Source organism: Elephantulus edwardii, unplaced genomic scaffold, assembly GCF_000299155.1.
Source record: "Elephantulus edwardii isolate Elephantulus edwardi_28Jun2011 unplaced genomic scaffold, EleEdw1.0 scaffold00245, whole genome shotgun sequence".
Classification (NCBI taxonomy): Eukaryota; Metazoa; Chordata; class Mammalia; order Macroscelidea; family Macroscelididae; genus Elephantulus; species Elephantulus edwardii.
The window spans coordinates 642,364-658,369 of NW_006399995.1; the positions used below are offsets into that span (position 1 = coordinate 642,364).

At 39.2% G+C, this 16,006-nt stretch overlaps 1 protein-coding gene across 1 annotated transcript in view; it reads left to right on the forward strand.

The window, feature by feature from the left end:
• The window catches only part of CUL5 (cullin 5), a 91,124-nt gene that overhangs the window by 21,027 nt on the left and 54,091 nt on the right, over positions 1-16,006 (forward strand). Inside the window, exon 2 of the mRNA XM_006899044.1 lies at positions 6,031-6,140. Coding sequence (XP_006899106.1) covers positions 6,031-6,140 — 110 coding nt within the window. The remainder of the gene's footprint in view (positions 1-6,030; positions 6,141-16,006) is intronic.

Consider the following 16,006-nt stretch of genomic DNA (forward strand, 5'->3'; position numbering starts at 1 on the left):
TATTTTATTTTTTTATTGTATTATTTTTACGTGTACTATCAAATCAGATCTGACTGGTACCGGAGGAGATTGCCCCCTCCTTCTCCAGCAGAGCATCTGGTGGATTTGAACCGCATACGTCTGGGATTGCTTATTATAATACTTTTGTCTTCCCATGCTGCCCTTTGAAATCTTCTGTTCAGCTCCTTGTTGATTTCTTCCCTTTGCTTTGGCTTCTCGGCATTATAGTGCAATATTCAGTCTCTTCTGACATTCATCTTGGTCTTTTCTTTCTCCTGTCTTTTTAATGACCTTTGAAATTTGGAGGACAACCACTAGAAATTTGGAGGACAACTGGCTAGAAAAGATCTATATTTGTTCCCATTCCAAAAAAAAACGGTCACCCTACAGAATGTGGGAATTAACAAACAATATCATTAATATCACATACAAACAAGAACCTGCTGAAAATTATCCAAACATGGCTGAAACAGCACATCAGCTGAGGCCATGGAACGAGGAGTATTGTTACTAATATTATATGGATCTTGGCTGAAAGCAGAGAATAACAGAAGAACGTCTATCTCTATTTCATTGACTCTGCTAAGGTATTTGTGTGGATAACAACAAACTGGCAAACTCTTGAGAAGAATGGAAATCTCCAAACACTTGATTGTGCTTATGCAAAACTTATGCTTGGATCAGGACATCAGAACAGAGCAAGGAAAACACTGCATGGTTCAAAATCAGGAAATGAACTCACCAGTGATGGATCCTATCTTCATACCTTTTCAGTTATGTGCAGAACAGATCATCCAGAAGGCTGGACACTTTGAGGAGGAATGTGGCATCAAGATTGGAGGAACACTCATCAACAACCTTCATTAATGCTGATAACACAGCCTTGCTTGCTGAGGATGATCTGAGGCATATGCTGCAGAAAGAAGGTCAAAGATTGCAGCCTTCAATATGGATTGAAGCTCAACATCAAGAAAACAAAGATCAGGGAGCTCTGGATGGCCTAGTGGCAAGAAGCTACATTGCAACCCCAGAGGTATGTTGTTTGAGTCCACTAGATGCTCTTCTGGAGAAGGAGGGACAGTCTCCTCCTGTACCAGTCAGATCCGATTTGATGGTACACACACAAAAAAGAAATAAAATAATTTTTTTAAAAAAAGAAAAGAAACTAAGATCCTTACCACTGGGCCGATTGGCAGCATCAGTATGGATGGTGAAGAGTTTGAGATATTTAACAGTTTTAGTTTGCTTGGCTCCAATCAACACTCTTGGTACCAGCAGCCACATGAATTGCATTCAGAAAATCTGCTGTCAGGGACCTCTCCAGAGTAATGAAGAACAGCGATGTCCAGTCTGGAGGCTAAAGTGTGCCTGATCAAGGCCATGGTCTTTTCAATTACTTGCTGTGCATCAGAAAGCTCAACAATGACTAGGGATGATAGGAGAATTGATGCCTTTGAGCTGTGGTGCTAGAGAAAAGTATTGAATATACCATGGACTGTTAAGAGAACAAACAGGATTGTCCTGGAGAAGGTGAAATCAGGCTGCTCCTTGGAGGCAGCAAGTCTGACACTCCATCTGACATACTATGGGCATATTGTAAGGCAGGACCAATCCTTGGAGAAGGGACATCATGCTTGAGAGGGTGGAGGGATGGTGCAGGAGAGAGAGATCTTGGTGAGATGGATTGACTCAGTGACTGGGGTACTGGGGGTAGATGTGTCAGAGACAGTTAAGGTTGGCTCTGAATAGAGCAGGGTTCGGAGTTGTACATAGGGTCACTATGGGTCACCAGCAACTCAGTGATACTTAACAACAGCTGAAAAGTTAGTCCTCAAGCCTATCAACACAGAAGAAATATGTGACAGTCTGGTTTTGTAAGAGTTATAATCTTGTTAACTCTATGGGTTATTTCTGCCTAGCCTTGTGGAGTCACTGTCAGAATTGACTCTGGTGGTGGTATTTGTTTGGATGCATTAATACTTTTTGTTGTTGTTGTGGTGGTGGTGGTGGTGGTGGTGGTGGTGTATCGTTGGATTGCCTCTTCTCCAGTGGAGCATCTGGTGGATTCGAACTGAGTACCTTCCGGACAGCTTCTTGCCACTAGGTCACCAGAGCTTCCTGGATTGATACTTTGTTTAAATTTTTTTTTATAGTAGGGCTACTTTAACTCTACTTCATAAGCAGTGCCATTCCGAGAATGCCCATGCTTATTCTGAGAATACCCATTGCGTAGTGAAATAGGAGTGGTTCCTAAACAACATGCCTCTGGAAACACTATGAACTTTGATAAATGTTGATAGTTATAGAAAGCCTTCAGACCTTTTGTTCATAGGGTTGCTATGAGTCATGCTCAACTCAATGACAGTCAACAATAAGACGAGTGTATTGATGAGTACTTCCTCTCTGGTTAGTGGGCATATGAACTATTCCTAGTCCTGTGTGAGCTGTCATGGTTGTTTTCTTCCTTTTTTTAAAAAAAAAAATTTATTAATGAATTTTTTTATGCAACATGTATTTTTTTTACAGCATATGCTTTCCATTTAATTTTCCCCTCATTCATTCACTGTTGCACATTTTCCTCCATACCCACCCATCCCACTAGTTCATTTTTCTCTTTGAAAAAAAAATTTCTTTCTTTGTTATACAGTCCCCCTCAGTCCACTGTCCACTTTAATATGCATTTCTTTTTCTGTAGTCTTGTCATGAAAATAATCCCTAATCCTATATTCTTTTAAGTAGTTCTCTCCCTCATCTGTTTCAATGAAGTATATGTTATTTATCCCCTCTTAGGTTCCCCCCAACCCTGATGTCCATCCCATTTTACAACAGTGGCGCTATGCAGTATTTGTCCTTTTGTGACTGAGATATTTCATTCAGCATAATGTCCTCCAGGATCACCCATTTTATATAATATTTCATGACTTCTTTGTTTTTCACTGCAGTATAGTATTCCATTGTGTGAATATACCAAAGCTTCTCTATCCATTCTTTTGTTGATGAGCACTTGGGGCTGTTTCCAGCTCTTTGCTATTGTGAACAAAGCCTCAGTAAACATAGGTGCGCATATATCTGCTTGGGTGGCAGTTATGGTTTCTTTAGGGTATATTCCCGGTAGTGAATTGCTGGGTCAAAGGTATTTCTATTTCCAACTTTTTGAGATAGTGCCATACAACCTTTTTACACTCCCACCAACAGTGAGTAAGGGTTCCAGTTTCTCCACAACCTTGCCAGCATTTGCTGTTTGCTGCTTTTTTGAATTTTGCTATTCTTACTGGGGTGAGTTGATACCTCATAGTTGTTTTGATTTGCTCTTTCTAACCAACCTCACGTTGTTTTTCTCATGCACATGTTGCAGGTCAAAGACTCAAGGGGACTCCTCAACAGATCTCTAGAGCTCCCTTTCTGTGACATTTCTTCTGGTATTCTGCATCATAAATTCTTATTACTTTGGCTTTCCCAAACTTCAGACTCTGTTCATGGTGGCCTAGTGGGAAGGAGTTGCACTGCCAACCCAACAAAGGAAGGCAGTTTTGAATCCATCATAGCTACTTCACAGAAAAGAGGTGGGCGGTCTCTTCCAATGTGATTTACAACCTCTGAAATCTTGCTGGAAAATCAGCAATGAGTTTGTTCCAGTTTGATGGCATCAGGTTATAACAACTTCTGTTGATGACTGGAAATTTAAACAGTATGTTTGCACATTTATAGGACTTAAGTAATTTTATTTCCTTTTCTCAGAAATCATTAGTCTATAATACCTGTTGGTTTTTTATTTAAGACAGAAAGGGTAATCTGGTTTCTGTTATTTTATCATGGATGCCCTTTTCTTGATGCCCTTTGTATGAATATAAATAAACTCAGTGCCATCTAACAACAGAATATGCTGTTTCATTTTATAAATTGACAAATATTTTTGGAAAGCAATTAAAAATATCCTTGTGTTAATGAAATATGACTCCATGTAATAATCTAGAAAATAAAACACTTGTATGTTCTTTTCATGGCTCTTTAATATTTGGTATTGGCTCACCCTTTTTGCAAAGGGCAGAGTAGATGAACCAGTAAGGATGACCGAAAAATAATATAAAGATAAGGTTAGTATATAATATTGACATTAAATTTCTCATTAGCCAATGGTCTTTTATCACAGTACTTACTGTGAATATTGAACAGTGTGTATTGCTTTTAGGTGCCATTGAGTAGAGTCCAGCTCATAGAGACCCTGCTAATGACAGATCTAAACCCTGTCCTATCCTGTGTCATCTTCATCATCTTGACATACTCAAGCTCATTGCAGCAGCAGTAGTCACTGTGTCTGTCATCTGGTTGAGGATCTTTCCTGTCTGTCATCTTTCTAAGCATGATGTTCCTCTCCAAGGAAAAGCCTCTATTAACAACATGCCCAAAGTATAGGAGGCTAAGCTTTGTCATCTTTGGCTCCAAGGGGCACTCCTGCTGCACTTTCTCCAAGACATTCCTGTTTGTTCTTTTGGCAGTCCATGGGATATCCAGAACTCTTTTCAACAGAACCACAACTCAAAAGCATCAGTTCTTTCTCTGTCACCCTTAGTCCAGCTCTCAGATGCTTGTCAAGTAATTGAAAAGGCTATGTATGACCTTAGCCTTCAAACTGACACTGTTGCTCTTTAGTAATTTGAAGAGGTCCCTGACTGCTCATTTTCCCAATGCAATATGTCTCCTAATCTCCTGACTGCTGGTACTAAAGTGTTGATTGTGGATCCAATTTAAGATTAATTTGTTGACAGTTTCAGTTGTTTCTCCATCTTTTTTTTTTTTAAAAATTATTTTTTTTATGTGAGTGTACCGTCAAATCAGATCTGACTGGTATAGGAGGAAATTGTCCCTCCTTCCCTGGCAGAGCATCTGGTGGATTCGAACCATGCACCTCTGGGATTGTAGTTGCAGGTCCTTGCCACTAGGCCACCAGAGCTCCCCGTTTCTCCATCTTTATGTGGGTTTGTATACATCTATTGAGTTGTGGCTCTGCTTTCTTTAGGGTATATGCCCAGTAGTGGAAATGCTGGGTCAAATGGTGTATTTCCAACTTTTTGAGAAAGCATCAGATCGCTTTCCATAGTGACTACACCATTTTACAATGCCACCAATCTCTCCACCACCCCTCCAGCATTTGTTGATGGCTGCTCTGTTGAATTTTACTATTGTTGCTAGGGTGAGAGGATATCTCATAGTTATTTGGAATTTTTGTTTTCTTGATATTAAGATGTAATCAGCCAAAGGACAGAATCCAGACAAAGAGTTTTCTGTTTTCTTCTTCTTATCGAGTGAGATGGCTTGATACTTCTAACACCAAGGTATGATGGTCCGTGTGGACCACTGCCAGCCAGAGATGTACACCTGAGTTTTGGTATCCAGAGTCTTTATAGGGATTTCATTGTACAGCCATCTTAATTGATGGTTCATGTGATTAATCTTAGTCTCTAAGTTGACTGATGCTGTGTGACCCTATCCTTCACCCCAAGTCACAGTACTGGTTTTCCAGGCATAGCAAGTGACTACTTATGTGTAGCCAGCCCCTGCCCTAAATCATATTGTTAAAACTATCCAGTGAAACCCAGGGTCCCCAGGCAAAGAAACTTCTTTGCATAACATTCCAAGGGTCCAGAGATTACTTTCTAAAAGTTCAGATCAAACCTTTTGCTTAGTCAAAGCCAAACTTTTTACTTGACATTTGAATCCATTAGCAGTGAAAGAATGATGGAGCATGCTCCTCACCTGTGATTTACAGCCTCTGAAAACCTACTAGAGTGTCAACTCTGAGTAGGATCTGATTCCATGGCAATGAGAGAATTTTATGATGGGTTTCCGGTGGGGGTTCTTTTTGATACAAAATTAAGCATATAGAAGTTCTGTTGTGAGAAAATTGTTCTTTTAAATTTGAGTCCCTGTGTTTCTTTAAGTATCTATTTATTGAAAGACTAAAATTACAGGACCTTTTAACTTTAACTACATTTTAATTAAGCTATTCTTTTTTCTTTTCTTGTTTTAAAGAATAAAGGTTCTCTTCAATTTGAAGACAAATGGGATTTCATGCGTCCTATTGTTTTGAAGCTTTTACGTCAGGAATCTGTTACAAAACAGCAGTGGTTTGATCTGTTTTCGTAAGTATTCTAACCTTTTGCTAACATAAAGGACATTTAATGATGTGTTTCTGTGTCAGAATGGATTTTATTTTTGTCAGAATGGGTTGTATGACTCTAGCTTGATCTCTTTACCTGTTTAAACTTATTACTAGTATATCAGGGGTCCCAAGACCTCCCATAGGTTTCTCTGGAGGGACTAAGAAGGCTTGGCACAGAGCCTTGCTTACAGTTTCAATTATGACAACAAAATAATACAAAGCAAAGTCAGCAAAGGGAAAAGGTGCATGATGAGTGGGGTGAATTCCAGGGGAAACCAGGTTCAGATATCTAGCTTTCCCCCAGTAGACTCACACAGGATGAGTTCAGTTCCCTCAGCAGCAAGTGGCAATATGTGTGAAATGCTATCCACAAGGGAGAGTTGTTAGATACTTTGTGACCACAGTTTTTATACCAGGGCTGATCACATATCCAAATTCTGGAGTTCCAGAAGAAAAGAAGATGCTCAATGTAAACCATATTGCTTGTATAATAAGTTTAGATACAGTGAGCTACTCTTATCATTTTGGGAGTATTTTCTGTCTAGGCAACTGTTGATTGGGGAGCTTTGGGAGCCTAATGAGGAAGAAGCTGTGCTGCCAATCCAAAAGCACATGGTGAGCATCCACCAATTGCTCTGTAGGAAGAAAGTGGCCAGTCTCATCCTGTATACTTGACTGCCATGAAAGCGCCCCAGAGGGTCTGCTGTGAGTCGTTTCAGACGTGGCTCCTAATATTAACAATACCATTGACTGTTTAAGTTCTCAGAAGCCAGTCAAGGCCACCTTGCAGTCAGGCCTTTCTAAGGATAGCAGTCTCAGGCTTGCTATATGAACTCTTTTTGCTTTATAACTCAACTCTTTGACCTTTGGCTAGACATTTTACATTGAGATTATTACCAGTAGAGCTCCAGATATCAGGGTGAGACCGGCCACCAGTATCATCTCAGGTATGCTTTTTAATGTTCTTGAATTTAGCTGTTAAACTAAATCCTGTGAACTAGAGTCTAAAGGTTTGTCTTAGAAGGCCACATGTCTATTTCCTTCATTTTTTTCTTTCAACCTTTTTTACATTTTCTGAAGCATAAGTTCAGTCATAAGGAACTTGAAAGCCAGTGCCATATTATTCAGGGTACAGACACAAGAAGTACAGTTCCAGAGGGGACACATGGTACTCTTGGGGGTGAATAAGTGCACCAAAAAAAGGTTGCTCCAAGCAGGACATAGCATTATTCCAGCACAGAACATGTTAACAAATGCCCAGCGTGCCCACCACCGTGAGTTCTCTTCCCCGAGAGTTCAGTGAGTCCAGATAATCACGATCAGTCATTGATTTCAGAAGGACTACCTGAAGGCTTTTAATTCCAGCCACTTTAACCTCCCCATCATACAGTTGATGGTCTGGATAGAATCTGGGGGAGCTGTGTGTTGGGTGCGCAGGAGAGGCCTTTCCCTGCTGTCTCCTAGCCAGTGCTGCCAGTGAAAGAATAGGCTCAGCAGTCACTGTTTGCACTCACTGCCTTCAGAGCAGTTTGGAAAGGAACGGAAACATTTGGAGTTTTACTTTAAAGAATAGGAGAAAGCTTCCAAGAACAGTGTGAAAAAATAAAGATCATTGATGCCTGTCTTAGTTTATTATCTACTCCTTCTACAACAGAAATGCCACAAGTGGATAGCTTTGGCAAATTTATTCTCTCACAGTATATTTAAAAAAAATTTTAAAACACACCACAAATGCTCATTGCCAATAAGTTGGAGCCAACTGATAGCTGACCTTCCAGTGGGTTTTCAAAGGCTATAAATCACACAGGAGGAGATTACCCATTTTTCTCCCATGGAGCTACTGGTGGATTCAACATACCAGGAGAGGCACTATCATTGGGTTAACAACATAACTCCTACCCTCCAGGCCACCAGAGCTAATGGAGGCTGCAAGTTAAAATTCACAGTGCCGACTCTAGAGGAAGTCTGTGCTGTTCCAGGCGAAGGACTTTGTCGCCTGTTTACATCTTTAGGCACAGTGCTCTTTGGAGAGATTCATGTTTCTTGGTGTCTGTCTTCCTCTGATCTAAAAATTAAAAATGTGTTTCACTCCTAGCTCCTCTTTGTTGGGGGAGTCAGGTCTCCCTCCTCTGCTCATTTTATCTAAGATAAAAGACGATGCAGGCCAAACCTCAGGAAAACCGTCTTACATCACATCAGTGTTGTGACCTGAGTAAAGATCCTGCATCCCATCATGGCATAGTTAATTATTTATTACATCATTATGTAACTGCCAAGCCACTAAGAATCATAGTCCAACTGAGCTGATACATATTTTGGAGTGCAGAGCCCTCCTCTTCTCTCTGCCTCCCCAGGAGCTGGTTTTTGTTTCTTTCTGTTTGTTAAAGAATCAGTATGTCTTATTTAAGTAATGAAACTGTTACTTTTCTTTCCATTCCTTTTTTGGTTTTTTTTCTAACCTGAAAAGGAACAGAAGCAATTCTACAAAAACAAAACCGTTTTATACTGTTGAAGACATACATGTTTATAAGTTGATTAGCCAGAGTAGTATTTGTCCAACAATAAAGCTTATAAAACAGTAAAGACAGAAGGATTAATGAAAACAGAATTACAAGGAAGAAGTGAGAAAAATGCAGTTGTGTACATTGTAAGTAATATTATGAAACAATGTATATGAATAATTGAAACACCAGTGTGCTTTGAAAAACTTTCACTGAATCACAATCACTCTGAGCAATTAAAAAAGAAAAATCTCTCAACAACTAGAAATAAACTTAATAAAAAAATGTACAAGAACTATTAAGAAAACTACAAACTATATTGATGGATATAAATGAATAAAAATTTATAAATGGAGAGACATGTTTTTAGATGAGAGGAAAAAGAAAAATCAGGGTGAAATTCTAGGTTTATGTCCCTTGCTCATTTATCTTAATATTTTTATCTAATGAGTTAATCTGGGAAAGGTCAATTTCTTTCTCAGCACAGCAGCATTTAAAAACTAAAAACTTGCTTCCTGTGGCATGTTTGTAGCAAAAAAAAAATTATGAAAATAGAATTTGGTTTTTAATTGTTAGTTTCAGGTCTAGAAAGCTGAATATAAATCAGTAGCAGTCAGACATCCTAAAAGGGGGCCAGAGTCTGATAAGGAGTGAATGGAAAAGCCACACTTGTATTCTATGCTTTCTGTGCATGACACTTTTTGATAGGAATTACATAGGAATATGACTACTCTCTGTAGAACTGTAACACTAATTAGCATCTTGATTTCAAGTGGCTGAAAGCAGGGAGTACCAGAGAAATGTCTATGTTTCATTGATTATGCAAAGGCATTTTACTGTGCAGATCACAACAAACTGTGGCTAACTCTGAGAAGAATGGGAATCCCAGAACACTGATCATGTTAATGTGAAACCTATACTTGGATCTGGAGGCAGTCGTCAGAGAAAGGAAACCCTGCATGGTTCAAAATTGGGAAGAGTGTATGCCAGGGATGTGTCCCATTTCCATACTTTTCAGTCTATATGCAGAACAGATTATCTGGGAAGCTGGGCTGTATGAGGAGAAATGTGGCATCAGGATTGGAGGAAGACTCATCAACAATCTGCAATGTGCAGATAACAGAACCATGCTTGCTGAAACTGAGGAGGATGGGAAGCACTTGCTGCAGAAGGTCAAGGACTGCAGCCTTCAATATGGATTGAAGCTCAATATCAAGAAAACAAAAATTCTCACTACCAGGCCAATTGGCAGCATCATGATAGATGATGAAGAGAGAGAGATTGTTGACAGCTTTAGTTTGCTTGGCTCTACAATCAACACTCTTGGTACCAGCACCCAGGAAATTAAAAGACATATTGCAGTGGAAAAATCTCCAAAGTACTGAAGAGCTACGATATCAGTCCAGAGACTAAGGTGCGCCTGATACAGGCCATGGTCTTTGTAATCACTTGCTATGCATCAGAAAGCTGGACAGTGACTAGGGATGCTAGAAGGAGAAACAACCCAGTAATAGACATTGTCAGGTTTCAGCTTGGACAGACCCTGGCAACTGTTGGTAGTGTTAGGTGCTTTCGAGTTGACTACAATTCATAGTGACTCTGTGAATAACAGATCGGAACCTTGCCCTATCCTGTGCCGTCATTAAATTCCAATCACTGTGTCAGTCCATCTCGTTGAGGATCTTCCTATGTTTTACTTTTCCATCTTGTTGAGAGTCTCCTTTTTACTTTACTTTTTCCATGCATGATGCCTTTTTTCAAAAGAACTAGTACTGCCTAACAATATGCCCAAAGTTTGTGAGACAGAGTTTCATTATCCTTGTCTCTAAGGAGCACTCTGTTTATACTTCCTCTAAGACAGACTTGGTTTGTTCTTTTGGCAGCTCTTGGTATATTCAGTATTCTTTGCCAGCACTACAATTCAGAGCCATCAGTTCTTAAGCCTTCTTTATCCATTGTTTAACTTCACGTGCATATGAGTTAGTGGAAAATACCATGGTTTGGGTCAGACTCACTTTAGTCTTTAAACTGACATAATTTCTTTTTAGCACTTTAAAGAAGCTCTTCACAGCAGATCTGCCCAGTGCAACACATCTCCTGATTCTTGACTGCTGCTACTATGCATGTTGCTTGTGAAGGCAAATAAAAAGAAGTCATTGACAACTTAAATCTTTTTTTCTATTTATCATGATGTTGCTTATTGGTTTAGTCATGAGGACTTTTCTTGATGTTAAGATAGAATCCATATTGAAGACTTCTTGAATTATTTCCTCAGAATACAAATTAAATATATATGGAAAAAGTATACAACCCTAATTCACACCTTTCTTGATTTTAAACTGTGCAGTATTCCCTTGCTCTTTTGGACAGCTGCTTCTTGGTCTGTGTACAAATCTCCCATGAGCACAATTAAGTGTTGCAGTTCTTCTCAATGTTAATGATCCACATAGTCAAATCCCTTTACATAGTCAATAAAGCACATAAACATTTTTCTAGTACTCTTTGTTTTTGTCTAAGTTCCATCTAACACCAGAAGTGATAACCCTCATTCTACCACCTTTTATTCTACCTTGAATTTCTGGCAGTTCCCTGTCTATGTACTGATCCAGCCTTTTTTTGTAAAAAGTTATGTTGAAAAAAGGTGTTAATTGTATTATGAATGATGATGATGTTGTTTTTCTGTGCCATGGAGTTGCCTGCAACTCAGAGACCTTATGTACAACAGCCCTAAACCCTGCTCTGTCCTATGCCAATCTCACGGTCTCCAACAGACCTACCCCCATTACTACAGTCACTGAATCAGTCCACCTCTTTGAGGGTCTTTTGTTGCTGCACTGTCCCTCCACCCTCCGAAGCTTGATGTTACTCTCCAAGGACTGGTCCCTCCTTGCACCATGTCCAAAGTATGTCAAAGGAGCAGCCTGGTTTCACCCTCTCCAGGATGAACTTATTCGTTTTCTTAGCAGTCCATGCATTCAGTACTCTTCTCCAACACCACAGCTTAAAGGCATCAATTCTTCTATCCTCCCTAGTCATTGTCCAGCTCTCTGACGCATAGCAAGTGATTGCAAAGACCATGGCCTGTATCAGGCACACCTTAGTCTCCAGAGTGACACCATTGTTTTTCAGTACTTTGGAGATGTCCCTAACAGCAGACTTTCCCATCACAATAAGTCTTTTAATTTCCTGGCTGCTGGTACCAAGAGTGTTGACTATGGAGTTGAACAAACTAAAGCTGTTAACAATTTCAATCTCTTCACCTTCCACACAGTTTGATAATTTTTGCATTCTGTTGGATCACCTTTTGTGGAATGGAAACAAATATGGACCTCTTTCAGTCAGTTGGTCAGGTAGCACAATTTGAGCCTGTAAATTCAGGGTCTTAAAAAGTGGTATCAAAGCCAAGATGTTGCCGTGCCATTTGAATGCTTTTCCCAGGCCTTTTTTCATCTTGTCAGTCTTAAGAGTATGAATTAAAAATACACTTACTTAAGCTAAAAAAACAATCATCAGCCAAGAGTCAGACATGTGATTTCATGAGAGCTAATTAACAATGAAAAACTACTTTTGAACATTTCTTCCCCACTCCATGTTTACCCTTTTCTCTAGAGGCAGCACATTTAAAAAAAAAAATTAAAGTAGTAACAATTGTTGATTACAGATCCCTTCTATTTCAAGTACTCTCCTTGTACAGTTGGCAAAAATCGAGCAAATTATATCCCAGTAACAATTTTGTATGTTTTCCTGATAGGAATAATCCCTTTAAAATTGATGAAATTATAATTAAGAGTGTTTTAAATATATTACGTTTTCTCATATATCAAAACGCAAGCATTTTTTTTATTTAGCACTTGATCTTTTTCCTTATTCCAGATTTATTCAGACTCCTATCATTAGTATTACAGAACTTTGATGGCTTAGTGGTAAGGGAATTGTGCTGACAGTCCAAAGGTACACGATTTGAATCTACCAGTCAATCTGAGGGAGAAAAATAGGCCATGCAATTTGCTGCCTCTGAAAACCCACTGGAGTGGGCCAGTTACAACTCATTGTATCCAACAACAGCAACAGCATTAGTAGTAGTCTAACTGTGAGGAGATTCTAGCTATAAGATTGAAGGTGGAGGGTTGCTATAGCAGCAGCGAAGCTGAGGAAACACTTGGGGTGATATTTCTCCCTTGGTTTACCTAAAATTTTACTCTGAAATCTAATGCTTTTTCCTTAAGCTTAGAGAGAGCATCACAAACTTTAAAAATGAAAGGTGCATCAGAATTTGATCTTTGAGATGTTTTAGATCTTCCTCTCTTCCACATAGACAAGAAAACTGATAACTTCACCCACTCTCACTTTTGCCTCCGTGACCAAAAGCTTTCAAGGATTTCAGCAAGCCAATTGTTTCGTGGTTAGATTTATCATTTTCAAATTTTGTAGAGAACTGCTTTTCACAGTAGACAGCAGCTCTGCTGCTGCCGCCAGCAATCAGTAATTCTGTAGACACCTGGGCACCAAACGTTTGTCTTACCACCCCTTCATCCTTCCTTTTCCCAAGCAGTGCTTTTACCATGTTTCATATCATAAGCGATCTATTGAATTTCACTTTTGACACCAACTATTGACCATCATTGGGTTCAGTAATTACCTAGAAAGTCTCAGCACATGATTCAAATCCACAAGCTGCTCCTTGGGAGAAAGATAGGCAGTCTTCTCCCTTGTGATATATTGCCTCTGAAAAACTCTTAGCTAGAGTTTGGTTCCATCTCTGCGGTACACAAAAATAGCATGTTTTAATCAGGACTTTTCACTGGTTCAGTCATGGCTAGTGAAGCAAAACTGAAAGAGACAAAGCTTTTAAAAATTTGGATGAACAAGAATAATGACTAAGAGCTGAAAAATTACTGAATGAAGGCCTGGAATGGGAGACTTGGAAGAGGTGTGTGTTTAGTGAATCTTGTCAAGAATCTGGTGTAGGAGATTGGGTTATTGGTGAGATAAATGCTCACATTTAGAGTGGCTTGATTGGCTGCCATGTTTAACAGGATACTCACTTCTCTTTCCCACTGTGGGCAGGAGATTTGGTCGTTAAAGGTGTATGTGAGGGAGATTACATTCCTCACAGTGCTGGAACCCAGAATTTTACTAGTTCTAGTTTTGAAAATTTCCGTTTCTTCTGGTGTCACTTTTCCAGGCGTGATTCACTGAGGCTGAACTGATTCATAGCCTTAGTTTTATTGTAGCCAAAAGAAATACACGGAGAAAAGGTTACATGTAGTGCCTGCTGGGGGGAAACAGGTGCAAGTTTCCCAGAGTGAGAGCACTCCCAGTGGCGTTACAGAGCATCCATTTAATTCCCCTGGCACCTAATTGTGACAATACTTGGAAAAGTTGTTTTATCAGGAAAGCTCATTTAGAGACTAGTTTTGTTAGGGGCTTATCATATAGGAGGAGCCAGCTGATGAAGTGTGTTAAGCATGAGGCTCCTAAGCAAGAAGTTGGCAGTTTGAAGTCACCAGCTGTTCCTTAGGAGAAGGATAAGGCCTCAGAAGCCCATGGGTTAATTTTATCTTATCATATAGGCTCACTATGAGTCAGCGCTGACTTGATGGCAGTAGGTTTGCTTTTTCATGGCGCATATATGCATCCTTTCCCTTGCATGTACCAGCACTCTAGATTCCAAGGAGACAAGCAGGTGTTCAGTATAAATAGTATTGTTTGCACAGAAGTTTAGGGACAATAAAACATTCTTATCAGAGAGCAATGAGAATTTCACAAAAATAAAATTTCACAGACATCAGCCAAGGGACAGCTGAATAGGTAGACCTTTTGTAGGGATATTAGTTTCACACGTGTGATAATAATAATGCACACAGGGATTTAATCTTTAGAAGATCCCATTCATCAGTTTTATTCTCTGGCTGTATTTGTCAGTCCCTTTATACTGTAGACTAGGTCTTATACGCTTGGTCCCAGTTTATGTCTTAGGAGCTTTCTGGTTTTGGCTTTGTTCTGAGGTGTCTGATCCACCTTGAGTTTATGTTTGTGTAAGGTGTGAGATAAGGATCCTGTTTCAGTTTTCTGCAGGTGGAAGTCCAGTTTTACCAGCACCAGTTGTTGAAGAGGTTGTCATTTCCCTATTTGATAGGTTTGATTTCCTTGTCGAATATCAGTTGACCATAGATAGATAGGTCCATTTCTGGGTTCTCAGTTCTGTTCCATTGGTTAAGAATGGGAAATGGCATGGGGTTTTGGTGGGTTTTTTTTTCTTGTTGTGATTCCATCGAATCAGATCCGACTGGCACAGGAGTAGGTTGGCCCTTCTTCAGTGGAGTATCTGGTGGATTCGAACCACATGCCTTCAATGGTTTGTATATTCTTGATCAGTTGTTTTTTGTTTTTTTTTGTTGTTGTTGGGTTTTTTGTTTTGTTTGTTTTAATGTATGTACTGACAAGTCTGATCTGACAGGTACAGGAGGAGATTGCCCCTCCTTCTGCAGCAGAGCATCTGGTGGATTCGAACTGTGCACCTCTAGGATTGCAGTGCAGCTTCTTGCCTCTAGGCCACCAGAGCTTGCCATTCTTGATCAGTTTTATGATCCTACTTATGTATCATTGATAAATTCTTATTTATGTACCTCGCCTTTATCTCCCTGTTGATTTTTTTAGCCAGTTAGAAATTTGGTTTTTAGTTTCTAATCCAAGTGTAAAAAGAAAAGATCTTATTTTGTGGTCAGGCAGGATGGCTATTTCACCTTTTGAGAATGAACATTTCCTCAGTTTGAATCATCTTTATCCTCTCTAAATTTCAGTTATATTGTTTTTATTTTTTTTACTTTTTTTCTATAATTATATTTTATTAATTTTCATAAATTGTTTTTATTTTTAAATGCCAATCCCTTCATATGAACTGAAAGGAAACAGCAAAAGCCCAATTAAAGAGAATGTTGACACATTGTGAATTATGTAACTAAAGTCAGTGAACAATTTGTAAAAATTGTCAAATAGCATAATTTTCTGCATAAATTTGTAATTAAATTGCAGTAAAATATTACTGAACATTTTTTTCAGTAGATAAAAATTCCTCCAACTGAGCCACCTAAAAACATCTTGAATCAGAAATTCAAAAAGGAGAAATCAATGAAAAGAAAATTGATGGAACTCGGGGAACAAATGGGAAAAGGCAGTCAACTCAGTAGATGATAGCATAATAAAAAATAGATTCGTCCTTAATCTGATAAGATTATCTACAAGTATCTTAAAAGTATATAATTTGGGGGGAGGGGGGAGGGGTTTGTGCGGGGAGAAGGGTGCAACAATGAATGAATGGAATCCCAAAATCTCTGTAGATGTT